We start from the raw sequence: 19,435 nt of genomic DNA, 5'->3' as shown, positions 1-19,435 counted from the left end.
TCGGACACTGCCAAATGTCACCTGAGGGGCAAAACTGCCCCTAGTCAAGAACCACTGGTTTAATTTAGTCTTGCTGTATGGACGCATCTAAAGACCTAAACATTATACAAAAGTGGGAATAGTTGTACTGTGCACAAACATATTTTCTATGAGTAGCTCTGTAAGACAGTTTTAATAAGCAACAGCATTGTCATTTAATTCAAATACCATTTAAAACATTACTCAAAACGATGTTTTTTTAAAAGAAATTTAGCTTATGAAAGAAAACAATTTTATTTTGATTATAAGAGGATAGTTCCAAAAATTTATTTCAAACAAAAAAAGCAGTAACAATTAAATCCTTTATAAGGTTAACATGTAAAGGATGTTCAGGGAATAATCGACACCATCCAGTTGAAAAGCCTTCCTTCTGATACGATACAACCACTAGCAAGATCAAAAAGTCTCTCAAGACTGAACATAGATGGCAGCGAGATATCAAATGGGACCTGAGAAAAAGCATAAAAGTGTTCATGAAATGCACTGTTCCAAACTGTTGACTGAAGTAACGTTCTCAAATACCAATTCCATGTAATAATTTTATGTGAAAGATTTTTAACTCTTGCCTAAGGTAAGACACATAATTTCACATCTGTACCCTGCTGAAATGTTATATATATCATTTTCTATTCTATGAAGATTCATATCTATGAGTCTATAAAAACAGCCTAAAGATTCATATCTGTAAATCTATAAAAATGAACCTACAAAACAGCAGACACTCTTATAAATATGGACCATTTGTATTTATATAATCATTGTATACGATTGTAAGTGTAGGAATTTTGGCCCAGTTACTAATGAACCACTTTCCTCCACAACACATTGCCCAGTTGACAAATCTCCCTCCCTCATTTTGAGCTTAAATCCTGACATGGTGAAGTAAAAATTATGTTTGGAGCTCACTCTTTCTGAAAGAAACACCTAGTTACCATGCTGAGGACTAGTGCAGCCAAAGTCATCTGAGCAGCCTGAAAGATGGACAATAAAGACTACTTTTGGGGTCATAGCACTGGTTATCTGAGTGGGAGAAGAGCAAGAAGGAGAGAACAAACATAAAGGAAAGGAAATAAATGTTTACTGGGGACGCAGACTTAGATACTTTTGAAGATGTATGAGAAACATCACGGAGAATGGTCACAATGAATTAGATCCTTGGGGCCCTGAATCCTGGTAAGAAACTAGAGGACAAGATTTTTTTAATGTATTGTCTGCTTGTTAAATGAAACTTTTATTCTCAAGAAAACATAATGAACTTAAAAGTAGAGGCTGGTTTTCATTTCTCATTCTTCATTTTATTGGATTAAAAAAATGATCAAAGTATTCCAATGTTTTCTATAACTGTGAATAATAAAGAGGTGAAAAAATTAATAGTATCCTCCTTTTTTACTCAATCCTGAAGTAATCAGTGTTAGCAGTTTAAAGAATATCTTTCCAAAACTTTAAAAATCCTCATACAAATGTATCATCATGTGGGTTTTCTTCTTTTCCTTTTTTTCTTTACTTTTTTTTGAAATAGGATAACTAGATTTCCATTATTTGCTTTTACACTTACCAGTATGTAAGAGAAATCCCAACTTAACCAGTTCAGGGAGGTAGAATAATCACATGGAGGTTAAAAGTGTACATTCTGGAGTAAGACTGCTTGGTTCACTCAGACCTCACCATATACCAGCTATGTGAGGCTGAGTAAACTATTTGATCTGTTTAAATTTTAATTTCCTAATTTCACTACCCCAGTCCTTGGAAAACACAAATATGCTTTCTGTCTCTGTGTATATGCCTGTTCTCGATATTTCATAAAAATGGAACCATACAGTATATGATCTTTTATGTCTGGCTTCTTTAACTTAACATTTTGGAGGTTCATCCACATTGCTGTGTGTATCAATACTTTGTTCCTTTTTATGACTAATGCTCCATTTTATGAATACACCATATTTTGTTTATCCATTCATATGTTGATGGACATTTGTGCTGTTTCCACCTTTTGGCCATTGTGAAGTGTTACTGTTAAATACAAGTACAAGTTTTGTTTGAACATCTGATTTCAATTTGGGGGGGTCCACATCTAGGGATGAAATTACTGAATCACATGGTAATTCTATGTAAGTTATTGAAGAACCACCAAACTGTTTTACTCTATGTTTTACATAGAGGCTGCAACATTTTACATTCCCACTATGAATGTATGATGGATCTAATTTTTTCACATCCTCTCCAACATGTATTTTCTTTTTCACTGTACAAGTTTCAGGTGTATAGCATTATAATTTGATGTCTGTATATACTACAAAGTGACCACCATCACAACTCTAGTTGCCATCACCACCATAAAGTTGACCCCCCCACACCTATTTTGCCCACTCCCCAATCCCTTCCCACTCTGGTAACCACTAATCTATTCTCCGTATCTATGAGTTTGTTTTCATTTTATTTTGTTTGTTTACTTGTTTTGTTTTTAGATTCCACATATGAATGAAATCATACAGTATTTGTCTCTCTCCATCTGACTTATTTCACTTAGCATAATAACCTCAAGATCCATTCACGTTGTCACAAATGGCAGGATTTCATTCTTTTTTATGGCTGAGTAATATTTCATTGTATATGCCATTGGAATTTTGATAGGGATTGAGCTGAATCTGTAAATTGTTTTGGGTAATATGGTCGTTTTAACAATATTAGTTCTTCCAATCCATGGACACATAATATCTTTCCATTTATTTGTGTCTTCTTCAATTCTTTCACCAGTGTCTTATAATTTACAGTGTACAAGTCTTTCACCTCCTCGTTTAAATCTTTTTCCCATGGGCTCTGTGGCACTTTGGACACTTTTCCAGCTTCAGCTTTTGGAAATTTTATGGATGGTTCTGGGTCTTCCACAGGGAACTTCTCAAGAAAAGTTAGGTTCCAAGTGAAATTACTGAATTTCTTTCTTTGTCATTCAACAGAGATAACATTGGCAATCACATAATTACTGAGAAGTCTTGTATGTGTTTAGATAATAGTTTTGAGTCCATATTGTCCAGGATAAGGTACCACAGAATCTTGGTTCCTTTTCCTGGATTAGGAAACACTTTGTAGAAAGAAAGGAAAAAACACCTTGGTAGGTAGCAGATTGTAATTTAGTTCAAGCAGGTTATGGTTCAAGGAGCAATATTAAAGAAATGATGATGATTTTGCCTGCCTAGAGAGGATAAAAGTCTGAAACAGTACAAGGAAGGGGAAGGAAGTTAGTCAAGGTGGGGCACACTGAAGGGACTCATTAAAATCTGGCCTGGACTTGAACTTGTTTGGGGGAGTTCTGAAAGCCACTGGAAAGTTAAAGGGTTGTTTTTTTTTTTTTTTGCCAATGCTACACTTTATATGAGTTTCTGCATGAAAACTAGACTTTATCATAATGAAAGATTTTATTACTTCTGTTCCTTTGTTCTATTTTCCTTGATTGAAACAAAAATCATATGGTATTCAAAGTATCTATGCTTTTTCTTAAGCCACTGAGTTTTTATTGAGCACCTACTTTGAGACGTCTTCTTGCTTCTCTCAGCCCAGTGTCATTTGACTTTTCATTGATTCTAAGTGTTAATGACCAAGAAAAAAGGGAGAAAGCCAAATAACCACTAATCAATTAGATTTGCCTACTCTTGTAATTGGTAAGCAGGATATAAAAAATTGTAAGCTTTGTGAAATGACAGGATTTAACTTTGTATCCTTTCAAAAACCTTAAAATACAGAGTCACAGCCATTAAAAGAAAAAACAATAGCTTCGAGGTAGGAAAGCAAATACTGTTTTTTTTGTTGTTGTTCAACCACAAATATTTATTGAGCACCTACTATATGTAAGTCACTATGTCAATCACGCTAAGTACCACGTGAGCCTCAATTTTCTCATCGGCAAAATGAAAAATTGTGCTTCTCAACAGAGAAACAATGGGCATCTTGGGCAGGACAATTCTTTGTGCAAGTCTGTCCCCTGCCGTCTAAATGACATGAACTCCACCTTGTAATTGGTTCAATCCAATGACGCCCCCACACATTTCCAAAGGGCCCCTAGGGGCCATTTCCACCCTGGATGGAGAATCCCAGGCCTACCCTCTATGATTTCAGGAGCAGGGAAAGTGGAGAAGCCCTGTAGCTGGCAGATTTAGGATGATGCCGAGTCCCAAGAAGAGCAGGTTCTGGACCATGTTTCCAGGGAACTGAGCCACACAGTGGCCCCAGGGTGACGTCAACATCCTAGGGGCTCTTGGTTTTGGCTCCTGAGTCAGAACTCCTACTCCCTATATGCAGCCACGATACAGTTTCCGTTCCCAGCTGAGCCTGGGGTTCATTCTGAAGAAGATGAAGCAGAATGAGCGGGAGCTGCGACTGCTCATGCTGTATCCTCCTGGATGCCGGAGCCGTGAGGGTAGCAGGGGGGGCCCCCGTCCAGCTGGCAGTGCCAGGCACCCCTTACCGGGCACTGGATGTGCAGCCGGCCGGCCCGTACCAACAGCAAATACTGTTTTTATCTAGCATTCTCATATATATCTTTTCCTACCATGTTTTCTATCTCTTCTTTATATATCACCTGAGTCTTTGAAGTTAGTGATTTATTGGATTTTTTTTTTTTGGACTGGGGAAAAAACATGCATTCCAAAGTAGAAAGGATAATACAATACTAGCTGACTTAAGAGCTGATATCATGAATGACTGCTGACCCATCTAATAAAAGTTCCAGATGAGAGGGAACTAGATGTTATTTGCTTTCACTATACTTTCTATGATCGAGAGAATCCCAATACCAACAATGTTATTCTCCGCAATCTAACAGAAACAGCACCTAACTCTTAGGAAGGTGAGAAGGGCTTATATACAACTCTATCCGACCACAGGAAATTTCACACTTTGCTGCAAACAAGATTATCTTTTTCATCACTCTAATCTTTGTATTAATAAAACTTCAAATATAGCAGAAAAGAAGTTTTCTTAAACATAATATGAGATCAAAGGGTCATATTGGTAAGGTGGTAGAAATCTTCTAAATTAGAATTTAAAGAAATAACATTATTATGAAGACATTTTGCAGAGAACAAGGAAATTAGAAATTAAAGACAGGATTACGGCTGAGAAAGCATATGTTCAGGAAATTGGTTCAATTGTTGTACTGCCTAAGAATAGAATCTATTCTTCTTAAATCATCAACCCCATCACCATCACTGTCATTGACACTCTACAACCACTGAGCCCTGGCTATGCATGGCATTTCCTTGAGCTCCTGAGCAGAGTTCACCTTTTAATAAAGGACAATTCCTGCTCAGATATATTGTCCCACATGGTCAGGACACCAAAGGTTTCAGTCCAGACAAAAACATTTCAGCAACATAAGGAGCCCTGTCTCCATTTTCACATCTAAGTAGATGCCAAAAATGTTTTGAACAATGGAACAATGGCCTCTTTATTGAAACACACGAAGAGCACCTCCATGAGAGGAGATATATTGAGGGAGACTACATTCACTGGGATGTATGTTTAAAAATCAATTTTACGTGATGTTCATACTTGACAGTTGTGGTACAAGAGAAAAGCCATATTTGGTCTTTGTCCCAGTTTCTTGGCATAGAGGTCCTAAATCCCTTGGAAATTTTCTTTTGTATGTTAATAAGATGACTAAGGAGGGGAAAGGTGCCTAGATAGCTTCAGGATGGGGTTGGTCACCAGGAAAACCAACCATGGGATTAGAGAGTTAAACTTTCAGCCCGGTGCCCCTGACCTTCAGGGAGGGGAGAGGAACTGGACATTGTGTTCAGTCACCAATGGCCAATGACTGAATCAATCATGCCTCCGTAATGAAACTTCCACAAAAACCCCGTAATGACACATTTGGAGGAACTTCTTGGTTGGTAAACAAATTGATGTACTGGGAGGGTGACGCACCTGGAGAGGGCATGGAAACCCTGCTCCTCCCAAACCCTCATATCTTGCCCTATGCGTCTTTTCTATTTGGCTATTCCTCAGTTGTATCCTTTATAATAAACTGGTAATCATAAGTGAAGTGTTATCCTGAGTTCTGTGAGTCTTTATAGCAAATTATCGAACCTTAGGGGGCATCATGGGAACTCCTGAATATGCAGTCTGCCGGGACAGAAGTATGGGTAGCCTGGGCAGCTCATTTACAGCTGGCGTCTGAAGTGGGGGCATTCCTGGATTGAGCCCTTAATCTGTGGGAGTCTGTGCTAACTCTGGGTAGTAGCGTCAGAACTGAATTGAATTGTTGGGCACCCAGCTGTTGTCAGAGAACTGGAGAACCGGCTGGTATCGGGAAAAACCCCACAAGAGTCGTATCTGGTATCATGCAGATTAGGGCAGTGCTCAGCTAGTGAATGTCTTTGGGGCCTTTGGGGCTTTCTCCTGCACTCCTCCTCCTCCTCCCTTGCACCCCTTCTGCACACATTGCCCTTCATACCCTACCCCAGGCTGAGCCAGGGCACTGCGTGATGAAAAATGATAGAGCTGGCAGCAGTACCTCCATTATGGGTATATGCTTTTTATAGGGAACTATTTAACAAAACGATCTTTTAAGACCAAAAGAGACCATTAAGAAAAAAGTAAAAGTTTAGGCTGTGCATATCCAGGCTTATTCTGACACTCAAGAGTCTAAGTCCCAGAGAAAAGAGCCTTTGAAACCCTATTGTGCAGAAAGAACAGCTGCTCTCTCACTCCAGGAAAGTCTCTGTCACCATATAAAAAACTAATAATGGGTCTCAAACAGGGCAAATCCCCTTTAAAATATCAAAAGCTCTAATCAGAACAAGCAGCGGAGTTATACAACCAACAATGAAGTGCATAAGGCATAAAGGCTAGATGCAAGTTTTCGGCTGATGGTTCAGGGCTTATAATCAGAGGTTGGGGGAAGAATTAAAGGAAAAGTGTTCTTGGGTAGATGACTGAACAGAAATGCTTATAGTCAATGTGTTGTAAAACTGAGTGTGTATTCCTCACTCTCTGTGGAGATGTGAGCATAAATTCTGATATAGTCCTATGCATGATGACATTGTTCTTTACATCATTGCCTTTATTTGCATAAAATGGTTTTAAAGCTTTACCAAGTCCTCGTTTTTTTTACTCTGGGAAAAAACGTTTCTCTGAAAAAGGAAGCCTGCATTTACTGAGGATTGGATATGGGCTCGAATCTCTGTTTTACAGACTTTATATCATTGTAAATTAACTGTTAAAACAGAGGTCAGGGCTTCCCTGGTGGCGCAGTGGTTGAGAGTCAGCCTGCCGATGCAGGGGACGCGGGTTCGTGCCCTGTTTCGGGAAGATCCCACATGCCGCGGAGCGGCTGGGCCCGTGAGCCATGGCCGCTGAGCCTGCGCGTCTGGAGCCTGTGCTCCGCAACGGGAGAGGCCACAGCAGTGAGAGGCCCGCGTACCGCAAAACAAACAAACAAACAAAAAACAGAAGTCAAAGGAAAATGTGATTGAACTGTGGGGTCACACTGTAGAAGGTATTTTTAACCATGAGTGGGTGACATGTGTATGATGTTTTCCCCTTATTTCTACATTAGAAAATAAACTTTCAACCAGAAAGTGTGTTTCCAAGTTCCTTTAGAACTCTTCGGATTCCAGTAAATAAGGATTAATGGAGCACTCTTATGTATTCATCACCAGTCAGAGATCTTCATTTTTTATTATTATTTTTAACTCACTGTTGCAGTTCAGGTTCCTGGGAAGCAGACCCTGAGATGGAACTTAGCTTTCAGGAAGTTTATCGGGGCAAACCCTTGGGATCAACAGCCGTGGGGAAAGGGAAGAAAGCAGGATTAGGCAGAGGGGGAAGGGCGGGCTGCAATGCAGACACAACCACCCCCCACCAACCCCATGGGGAGCTTTGAAGCTGGAGTGGCCCTTCAGAGTTGTCCTAACTCTTGTGGGGTCGGGTCATTGCACACCCATATCAGCCAGTAATTAGATACAGATACCCCCCCAACCCACCTCTGCCGAAAAAGGCCATGTCCATTAGACAGGGGCAGTTCCTGGAGAGGGTTGAGAGCTGAGGGCTGCTGGTCAGCACATTCCCAGAGCTGGGAAAATAAGTTCTTCGGTCGGGAAGGTGAGCTCTTAGTGGCTCAGAGAAGGGGCCACCCAGGCGTAAGTATTTAATTCAGTGGTTAACAATAGAACCAATAAACAAATGGCAATATGGCAAAACGCATACTAGTATATAAACAATACAAGCTAACGGGAGATTTAAAGTACTGAGAATTTCTATACCTAATTTCTAGAGGCTTCTTTTCTGGGTCATGGTAAAACAAACTTAATACCTTTCCAGTATCATTTCTATTCATCACGTTATTTGATTACCCTCAGGAACATTTCCCCCTCTAGAGTATGAGGAAGAGAATTAGAAACTAAGGAGGAGGAAGAAGATTCAGAAATATCTTGCCTCAAATAATATCCCTCCCCATACACTTAGATATGAAGAAATTCAATAATCTCTCCTGAAGCCTAACTCTTCTTGAGAATTCCCCATGGAAGCCCTAGAACCTTAACATAAAATTTTTTCCAAAAGCGGAAGCTGGAAATGTGTCCAGGGGCCCACAGTGCCCATGGAAGGAGCAAGAGACTGGAGTCAGGTGGGTGTGGGAGGAGAGGCTGCATGCAGCAGGGGCGTTTCATGGTGGATGGACATGGTAGGGGGGGGGTTAAGGGCAGCTGGGCAGTCGGGCAGAGGCAGTGCAGCTGGATAGTTAGAAACGTGATCTGAGCAGCCAGTCTGCCTGGGTGTAAATCCTGGCTCTGACATTAACTAGCTAAGGGACCTTGGGTAAGCCACTTAAACATCTCACACGTAAAATAAGGATTTGATTTTTACAGACATCTATACAGAAACAGAAACCTTAAGTCACATGCTGGGGCTTCCCTGGTGGCGCAGTGGTTGGGAGTCCGCCTGCTGATGCAGGGGACGCGGGTTCGTGCCCCGGTCCGGGAAGATCCCACATGCCGCGGAGCGGCTGGGCCCGTGAGCCATGGCCGCTGAGCCTGCGCGTCCGGAGCCTGTGCTCCGCAACGGGAGAGGCCACAGCAGTGAGAGGCCCGCGTACCGCCAAAAAAAAAAAAAAAAAAAAGTCACATGCTGAACTTCAGACTGTATGTGTGGATTAATGTCCTGCTGCTGCTGTAACAAATGTAAGACAAACCTAGTGGCGTACAACACACGCTTGTTCTCTTACAGTCCTGGAGGTAAGAAATCTGAATTCAGTTTGTCTGGGCTAAAGTCAAGGTGTCAGCAGGGCTGGTTCCTTCTGGAGACTCTCAGCAAAGAATCTGTTTCTTTGCCTATTTTAGCATCTAGAGGCCACCTGTTTTCCCTGGTTTATAGCCCCTTTTCCATCCTCAAAGCACATCTCTCCAATCTTCACCTCCATCATCACGTTGCCTTCTCCTCTTCTGCTGTCAAGTCTGCCTCTGCCTCCCTTTTACAAGGATACTTGTGACTACATCTAAGGCCCGCCTGAATAATCCAGGATAATCTCCCCCATCTCAATATACTTAATTTAATCACGTCTGAAGAGTCCCTTTGGCCATATAAAGTAACAGGTTCTGGGGATTAGGATGTGGACATCTCTGGGGGGCCATGAGTCAGCCTACCACAATATGTGATTAAATGAGATGGTTTAGTTCATAAGAATGTCATATTTCTATCCTATCTTCTCAACAGAGTTTTGGTAATTGAAATTATTGAATTAATTCTGTGGAAAAAATTCGTGGCGTTCCTGCCGATGCCTGCTGTGCCAGAAGTTACTAGTGCTCGCTGAAGTACATACTTGTTCCTCTATGGTTCTCTGCATCCTTGCACATCAGGGCAAGGCCAAGAGGAAATGGGCAGAAATTATATGATAGCCATTCCATGCTGGCTCTTAGAAATGTTCACCCTCATTTATTGCCTAAACTGGGAGACTGTGGAGAATAAAAGGAGAGTATATTAACCATCACACCAAATCAACAGGTATGCGCTGTGACTGCTGCAGGCAAACCTGTATCTATAGTCACCCAACTTAAAAACATCCTACGAAATCCCCTAGCCCTCTTCTCTGACTTGGAGGTCGTGTAGCCCAGACAGCATAGATACAAGTTGAAGGAGAGTTGCGTACCCCTCATTGGACTTTTATGAGAAATAAGCAAACCTATTGCCACTGAGGTTTGGGGTTTATTTGTTAGCACAGCATAGCCTAAGCTATCCTGGCTCAAACAGCTACGCTCTGGCAAGCTTGTTCTCCCCTTGCTGTATTTCTGAATAGGGGACATTCCATCAGAGAAAGAGTTGGACTCCACTTAACGGTCAGGTCGTTGACTCTCAGCAGAAAAGTTACAGGAAGAAATGCTCTAACTGGGTACAAATGTTGAAGCTGGGCTGCCTCCTGAATGGCTGTGACTGATCTGCCTGTGGGCTTTTGACCTGAGATACCGAAATGAAAACTCCAGAGTTTGAACAATACTTAGCATTTCTTGATGCTTTCTCATGAAGGAGCTCAGCGAGCTTAACATCTGGCAACTCTAAACAGGGGGCTCTTTTTCAGAGCAAAGGCTTACAAAGAATGTGAACTGAAGTTTGCATTTTGTTCCTGGGACTTTGTTGGTTAGAGTGAAAGGCTGAGGGGCTTTGTTAGTGAGCAGCTCCCACTGCAGCAGAAACTAGAGCGCAGGCCCATGAGCACAATGCGTAAGGAAACACTGCTCACGCTGACTCCTTTGTTCCCATCCGTTTACATTGCAAGCATCTGCAAACTATTCTTACAATGTGGCCAACACTGACCGGCAATTGTTGATAGGAAGTCTAACAGAGCTTGCAATTTACAAAGCAATTTCACATAAAGTATTTCTTTTAACTCTTTTTAGTATTTCTAACTTGAGCAATCAGCCTTTGTCTGTCAATATCCATAAGAAGATGTGGAGAAGAAGGGGGCAAGGAAAGAGAAGGATGGAGAGGAGGAGAGGGAGGAAGAGGGGTGAATCAGGTAGAGTGGGATCCACCCCTGCACCTCAGTGAACCTTTACCCCACGCTATGTGTCAGGTACCACAACAGGCATTTTTGAGCTAATGATTATTCTGTGGCCAAAGTAAAATATTCAATGTTTATAAGGATTTTTTGGTCCATCAAAAGCATGATTTAATGGTTCTCCAGGGAATTAAGCTGAGTGAAAAAATACTAATCCCCAAAGGTTACACACTGTATGGTTCCTTCAATATAACGTTCTTGAAATGATACAATTATAGAAATGGAGAATAGATTAATAATTGTCAAGGGTCAAGGACAGAGGTGGGGTGTGAGAGGCGGGGGTGGCTATAAAAGGAGAACAGAAGGAGTCCTTGTAGTGATAAAATTGTTCTGTACCCTGAGTTTATTACTGTCAGTATCCTTGTTATGATACTGTACTACAGTTTTACATTATATTATTATAGTGTATTATATTCTTATTTCTTAAAATTGCATGTGAGCCTAACATGATCTCAAAACAAAAAGTTTAATTTAAAAAGGATGACTGAAAAATAATATTAAGACTACATCTAATATGTATAACTGATTCAGTTTGTTGTAAAGGAAAAACTAACACACTATTGTAAAACAATTATACTCCAATAAAGATGTTTAAAAAATAAAAAAAAAAAAAAAAAAAAAAAAAAGACTACATCTATTAAATGTCCCTTTACTCTTTTGAAAATTAGCAAACATTCAGATAGGCCAAAAGCCACCAATGCAGAGAGTTACAAATGATCAAGTGAAGAAATGACTCATTTCTCATTATTTTAAGGCAGGGAAAAATAAAGATGGCCACAATGTATTGGATGCTTACCCATGGCGTTGACAGGCACTATATCAGACGTGTCACATACTGTTTCCAATGCAATCCTACATGAGGAGAAGCTATCACCAATGTACAGATAAGGAGGTGAAGCAGAGAAGGAAAAGTGAGCAGCTCACGGTCACACCATCAATAGATGGTGGAACCAAGAATCAACTCATGTTTTGATCTACTGAGATACGTTGCTTCTGAGACCTTCAACAGCATGTAATTGACCTGAGGTCTTTAAGGACTAATAACTTGTCCACAAGAGCAACACTGGGGCTTCAGCGTGTGCCGAGCACTCCTCCCACCGAGCTGTGCTCTCACGGGTGGTTGAGAAAAAAGAACATAATGGTACCAGCTACCTGAGATACAGGAGAAATAAGGGCAAAAATCTCGAATGGCTGGTGTCCAAAGTATTAACAAAGAAAATGGGTAAATTTACACCAGTTTCTCCTTTGTGGATTTATTTAAATATAAAGAACATTGGTCTGGAGAATTTCAAAAGGCTTGTCAACTGACTGAGAAATAGGAAGCCAAAATCGACATCCTCCTAAAATGAATTATAATGCCATTGTTAAGGGTCCAGATTATTGATCAAGACAAAAACGTTTCGCAAAATGCATGAAATGAATGAAACCAAGCACTTGACTCAAGTTTTCAGCAAGATAGAAAGCGATGTACAGATTTGCTAATAATATCCCTGCCTCTCACTTCCTTTTAAGTTATACAAAATGAATAAACGTCGGGAATTGTCCCCTTGATTCTGAAATACAGCTGTACCCAGAATGAAGCCAGGCTTGCTTTCTCAAGCATTGCACACACTTCTTGCCACCTTTACAGTAAATACGCAATATCAGGTTCATGACTATATTTTGGTTTAAATTATATCCAAGGATCATTATACCCCCAAAGAGCACATCTAACAACAGTGGGACCAGTGCTTTGAGTGCAGAGAACACAAAGGCTCTCAGTTCCTGGATGAACGAGAGCTATTTCACCTTGACACTGTTGCTGGCAAATCTCCGAGAGATGAGCATTTTGAAAACGCTATAAACAGCTTAGCCTTTCCTTAGCATTTTGAAGAGCACATTAATAGCCTAGCTTCTTCTTAAGGGCTTTCTTTTTCCCTTGGCCAAATTTGACAGCTGGAAATGAATAGTGAAGCGGATGGAATCAAAATCAGAGCTGTGTTTTAAAGGCAGTGTGGAACTGATGTCATTCGGCATTGTCTCCAAAAGAATATAAGAATATTAAGTGGATGTCTCATGAACTTACATAAAAGGATACTCTTCACTTGAGGAGAGAACAATAATGTCTCACAGAAGAAAGATGTAAATCTTGATGCCTGTAAAATCTATTCAGACAGCTCTTGGCTGGTACAAAAAAAAAAAAAAAACAACTACAACTTTCAACTGAAAGAAGTTATATTAATAGAATTAATTTTTTAATACTTAGTAAACTACAGAATACCCTTGTTGCCAATGCTATAAATGACAGTTTACAGACAGTATTGTCATTGTCACCATTTGGGAAGTTTTGTTAAAAAGAAACCAAGGGGGCTTCCCTGGTGGCGCAGTGGTTGAGAGTCCGCCTGCCAATGCAGGGGACGCGGATTCGTGCCCCGGTCCGGGAGGATCCCACATGCCGCGGAGTGGCTGGGCCCGTGAGCCATGGCCGCTGAGCCTGCATGTCCGGAGCCTGTGCTCCGCAATGGGAGAGGCCACAGCAGTGAGAGGCCAGTGTACCGCAAAATAAAAAAAGAAAAAAGAAACCAAGGGGCATAGGGTAATGTAACAAAATTAGCCAAAGGAAGTTAAATAGCCTACCCTCTAGGACTTAACAGCTTAAAGGAAGATAAATAGCCTACCTTCTAGGACTTAACAGCCTCCCCAAAAAGTGAGGTGGAAGCTATCCCACATAAATTGGGACACATGCAACTCCATCCAACAGCCAGAAAAACTGCATAGCTTCTTTCAAAGGTAACTGAGAATCCACCTAGTTTTCCCTCTGTCTTCTGGGTATAAACACACTCAGCAACTCCATAAGAGTTACCTAGTATATTTGGGGAGAGTTGCTGACTAAGTTAAAAAATTGGCTAAGCACAGAAGAGTGTGGCAGGACATATTTAAAGTGATGAAAGGGAAAAACCTACAACCAAGATTACTCTACCCAGCAAGGATCTCATTCAGATTCGATGGAGAAATTAAACCCTTTACAGACAAGCAAAAGCTAAGAGAATTCAGCACCACCAAACCAGCTTTACAACAAATGCCAAAGGAACTTCTCCATGCAGGAAACACAAGAGAAGGAAAAGACCTACAATAACAAACCCAAAACAATTAAGAAAATGATAATAGGAGTGCACATATATGGGCTTCCCTGGTGGCGCAGTGGTTGAGAGTCCGCCTGCTGATGCAGGGGACACGGGTTCGTGCCCCGGTACAGGAAGATCCCACATGCCACGGAGCGGCTGGGCCCGTGAGCCATGGCCGCTGAGCCTGCGCGTCCGGAGCCTGTGCTCCGCGACGGGAGAGGCCACAACAGTGAAAGGCCTGCATACCGCAAAAAAAAACACAAAAAACAAACAAAAAAAAACCCAAAATGGTTCTGAAGAACCTAGGGTCAGCACAGGAATAAAGATGCAGACATAGAGAATGGACTTGAGGACACAGGGAGGGGGAAGGGTAAGCTGGGATGAAGTGAGAGAGTGGCATGGACATATATACACTACCAAATGTAAAACAGACAGCTGGTGGTAAGCAGCCACATAACACAGGGAGATCAGCTCACTGCTTTGTGACCACCTAGAGGGGTGGGATAGGGAGGGTGGGAGGGAGACGCAGGAGGGAGGGGATATGGGGATATAAGTACAGTACAGCTGATTCACTTTGTTATACAGCAGAAACTAACACAACACTGTAAAGCAATTATACTCCAATAAAGATGCTAAAAAAATTTAAATAAAAAATATATATATTGGCTAAGCAGTTTGCCAGGAGCAGCCTCTGCTCAGAGCAAAATAGGCCTAGAAACTGGGAGTGCTTCATTGAATGTCGTGGCCAACTTCATTTTCCCAAAATGGCTACAATAGCTTCCCAGCCACACGCCCTTCTTACAATCTGACATTGACACTCCTCCCTTCAAGAAGAGGTCCAACCTTGAATGTGGGTGGAATAGAGACTAGCAGGCAAGTGTCATTATGTAACTTCCAAACTAGGGCCTGAACAGTGATAGAGCATCTGGCCTGCTTCTCCTGGGAGGCTCACTCTTAAAATGCAGACTCCACGCTGTATGGAGGCCCACCAGCCACACAGAGGTCAGATGCTGTGTTCTGGCCCACAGCCTTCAGCAGCCCCGGCCAACAGCCAGCATCGGGCACCAAACCAACGGAGCCTTCGAGCCTTCCGGGATTCCAGCCCTCAGCAGCTGCATCACCTCCAACCTTCAAGTCTTCCCGGCAGATGCCCCAGGTACCATGGAGCAGAGACAAGTTGCCCCACTTTGCCCTTTCCAAATATGTGACCCACAGACCCCTTGAGCTTAATGAGATGATGGTCATTTTATGCCACTAAATTTGGGGTGCTTTGTTATATAAGCATAGTAACTGGGACAGATGAGAATGGGGGATACACGTGGTTAGAGGTGATACATTCCTAGCACTTGCATTATTCCAGCCTCTCTTTTGAGAAAGTAGAGGCTTTATCTCAAGCATGTCATTGTTGCTCTTCTACAGTCACCCCTTAGAGAAACAAATCTGTTTACGAGGGTCTAATTCCAAGTGAACTCAGATAGCTCTTAAGTGATAATAATAGCAACCAACTATTTTGCTTAGTATGTGCCAGGCCCTGTTCTAAGAGTTTTACGTGGATTAGCTCACTTAATCCATACAACAAGCCTATGAGGTAAGTTCTATTTTTATTTCTATTTGACAAATAGCAAAACTGAAGCATTGAGGTTAAACAACTTGTCTAAGGTTATACAACTAGCAAACATCAGAGCCGGGCTGGGATTTTGAGGCAGGCAACTTGACTTTCAAGCCTGTCTGTTAACCAGCACACACACTGCTTCCTAACCCTGAGTCTACCCGGACTCTAACTCTCCCTCAGTGATGTACTGCTCAACCAGCCCTGCCACCTGAATGGCCAAGAGTCCCCAAACTAAGAAGGTGGAACAGTGCTGGTTTTAGGGTAATGATAACAGTTAACAGCATAGGCTCTGGGGTCTGCCCAGTTTGGGCTGTGACAGTTACCAGGTGAATGACCTTGGACAGGTCTTTTAACCTCTGTCAACCTCTTTCTCCCCATCTTCATGCAAAACAATCACCCATTTTAAAACCACAACCACTGTCTTCATGTGTGTAAGCATTAGCCCCATGCCTCTTTTCTAGACTGCCAGCCTCTTCGGGGCAAGGACTCTGTCCTCATCTCGGATTCGTCCAGTGGTTCCGGCACAGGGGCTTGTGCTCAGCTGCAGCCTGTAAACTAAACCGACTTAAAAACAAACAAACAAAAAAACTTCTCCCTTTGTTTTTATATACAGGGCTTTGGGGATTCGCCCCATTCTCTCCATCCTCATGAACAAAACCATAAATCATGCCCTTGTGGCAACTGAGCCTACTGCCAAAGCTAGGACTTCTGCTTTCTGCCTCCTCTTCTAAACGTCTTCCTAATCAGAGGAAAATGCTCTCACAAGTACCCTTGATCATGCTTATATCTACCTAAGGATTCTCAACTGCCTTCCAATCATTTTCCAAAATAACTAGGACTTTTAACCATTGGTCATAGGAGCTTCTACTATCTTGATTTCTTACATGGAACTAGTGAACCCTTCTTAAAAGATACCAAAGGGAATTTCTCACCTTCAGAATTATGCTCAGATAGTATCAGAATATTAACTGATATTATTACTGAAGAGTGGTATTTGGCCCTCAGGCCTCTATTTCACCCTGCACTGTAATTGCTTCTGTATTTGTCTGTCTCCCTCAACAAACTGCAGGCCCCCTTGAAGGCAGGGACTCGCTTTTACTTCTTTATCCCAATGCCTAGTCCAATGGCTGGCACAGAGGAGGCACTTGACAAATGTTTATGATACAAATGCATGAAACTGATGAACCCAAAGTCATTGTTATGTCAAGACTAGAACTGCAACCCAGAGGGATCTCTGGAAGATGTATCACAAGCGTTCATTTATTTAACAAACACTTACTGGGACTTCCCTGGTGGCGCAGTGGTTGAGAATCCACCTGCCAATGCAGGGGGCACGGGTTCAATCCCTGGGCCAGGAAGATCCCACATGCCGCAGAGCAACTAAGCCCGTGTACCATAACTACCGAGCCTGCGCTCTAGAGCCCGTGAGCCACAACTACTGAGCCCGCGTGCCACAACTACTGAAGCCTGCGTGCCTAGAGTCCGTGCTGCACAACAAGAGAAGCCACTGCAAAGAGAAGCCCACGCACTGCAATGAAGAGTAGCCCCGCTCGCCGCCACTAGAGAAAGCCCATGCCCACTGCAACAAAGACCCAATGCAGCCAAAAATAAATAAATAAATTTTTAGAAACAAAACAAAACACTTACTGACACCCTTGGGGAGCCAACACTGGGCAAGGCAGGAAGAATATAAATGTAATAAGATCCAATCTTATTATGTAGAAGACTCAATCTGCTCTAGTAGGGGAGACAAATGACTAAATAAACTAAGATGTGTTAACATACCTGTGACTCCATGTCTCCCTCATACTGTTCCTCTGCCCTCCCCATAGTTCTTACCCAAACCTTCTCAAAGATAATAGTTATTTTAGTGACTAGCATATGGTTGATGTCAATATCTGATCATAAACACGTAAAAAATGACTATTTTCAGAATCAGAAATAAGAGAACATGGGCACACTACATTCAACCATGTGAAAAGGAGTGCCCACTAATATTGTACATAATAATGTAGTATAGGTCATTAGAATCTGTCAAGAATTTTTTTTTTTTTTTTTGCGGTACGTGGGCCTCTCACTGTCACGGCCTCTCCCGTTGCGGAGCACAGGTTCCGGACGCGCAGGCCCAGCGGCCATGGCTCACGGGCCCAGCCGCTCCGCGGCATGTGGGATCCTCCCTGACTGGGGCACGAACCCGTGTCCCCTGCATCGGCAGGCAGACTCTCAACCACTGCGCCACCAGGGAAGCCCCCTCTTCTAATCAGACATTCACTGGGTGCACTTTAGTTAAAGATGCAGATCCCGGATGTAAGCGGATCTATGGTTGACTAGTGCCTCCTCTACTTACAAGCTGCAAGAGTTTGGGCATGTTGCTACACCTCCCCATTTCTAAAACGGGGATAGTAACAGTAACTAACTGCATAGGCTTCTTGTAATGTTAAATGAGATACTGGATTTAAAACACTGGACAGTGTCCTCACGTGCCATGTGCTCAATAAATATTAAAATTACTACTACTATTAGTAAGATTTGCAGTTTAATGATTATTATCATTACTGTTTGTCAGGTACTATAGTAGGTCTAGCTAAAAGCTGTGAACTCAAAAAATATCCTACTAAACTCACGCAGCCAAGAAAAACTACTTTGCAATCTCCTTATACAATGTGTCTTTTCTCTTGGCTTAGGGTCACCTTTTCCACCTTCAAAGCTGGATCTGCTCCTAGGAATTTCCTCTCCATACTGAGTCTGTATGACTCAGATCAGTTCAATACATACATACACACATGTACAGACACACATAACACAGATACACCTACTACACACACACACACACATAGATTAGGTAAATTTACATGTATCATGTGAACCAATGCGAAAAGTATTTAATTTAGCTGAATGCAGGAACTTAAACCTATGCTACCTTTACAGCAACAAAAGTACCTACACCGCTGTTCTGTGTGCAGCTCAAAGTCAATAATTACTGATGAATGGAGTTGTACAGAACGACCCCCCACAGTCACAACAAGAGCGCAAAGAATATTTTTAGCGTCACGTTTGAATCCTACCTGACAACTTGGAAACTGCAGTAATCTGAACCTATGTAGGCAATGAAAGGATCGCTTCATTGTTGGTGCACCAGAAAGTATACATAAAGGTCATTTACATTCTGTAACTAATCACCAAGAACGTTAGCATGGAGCACTCATTCCCTTCCTTCACTTCCTTGCTATCTCAGGTTATTTTTGTCACAAGTTGTGTGTGGCAATGTTTATTTTAATTAAGAAGAGGCAATACAGGCAAAGGCAATTATAATAGATATGTTCAGTAAGGAACTAAAATGAACAGCAAGATCTCATGCCAGTGACAAAAAAAGGCATGTAATTTTATTTAGACAAATTTACTTCTTCTTTATTTTAACCATTTGCTTCTTGGAACAAGCTTGTAAATGCCCACGCTCCATTCAGCACTATCAGGTAAGTCTTGCTCTCAGTGGAAGTGTTAGCATGGGATTCAATTGGAGGCACCTTCTCTTGGACCAATGATTCTTTTTTTTGCGGTATGCGGGCCTCTCACTGTTGTGGCCTCTCCCGTTGCGGAGTACAGGCTCCAGACGCACAGGCTCAGTGGCCATGGCCC

At 41.9% G+C, this 19,435-nt stretch overlaps 1 protein-coding gene across 2 annotated transcripts in view; it reads right to left on the bottom strand.

Annotated features, from left to right (window-relative positions):
- Positions 1-279: 279 nt before the first annotated feature.
- Positions 280-19,435, bottom strand: part of CFAP54 (cilia and flagella associated protein 54) — a 281,143-nt gene continuing 261,987 nt past the window's right edge. For both annotated transcript variants that reach the window (XM_059082492.2, XM_059082493.2), the window contains one exon: positions 280-488. In XM_059082492.2, the coding sequence (XP_058938475.1) occupies positions 369-488 (120 nt within the window). In that variant the 3' untranslated portion in view covers positions 280-368. The remainder of the gene's footprint in view (positions 489-19,435) is intronic.

The sequence above is a fragment of the Kogia breviceps genome, chromosome 12 (genome assembly GCF_026419965.1).
Source record: "Kogia breviceps isolate mKogBre1 chromosome 12, mKogBre1 haplotype 1, whole genome shotgun sequence".
In the NCBI taxonomy this organism is placed as follows: domain Eukaryota; kingdom Metazoa; phylum Chordata; class Mammalia; order Artiodactyla; family Physeteridae; genus Kogia; species Kogia breviceps.
The sequence above is the reverse complement of the archived record's forward strand: the minus strand, read 5'-3'. Positions and strand labels throughout refer to the sequence as shown.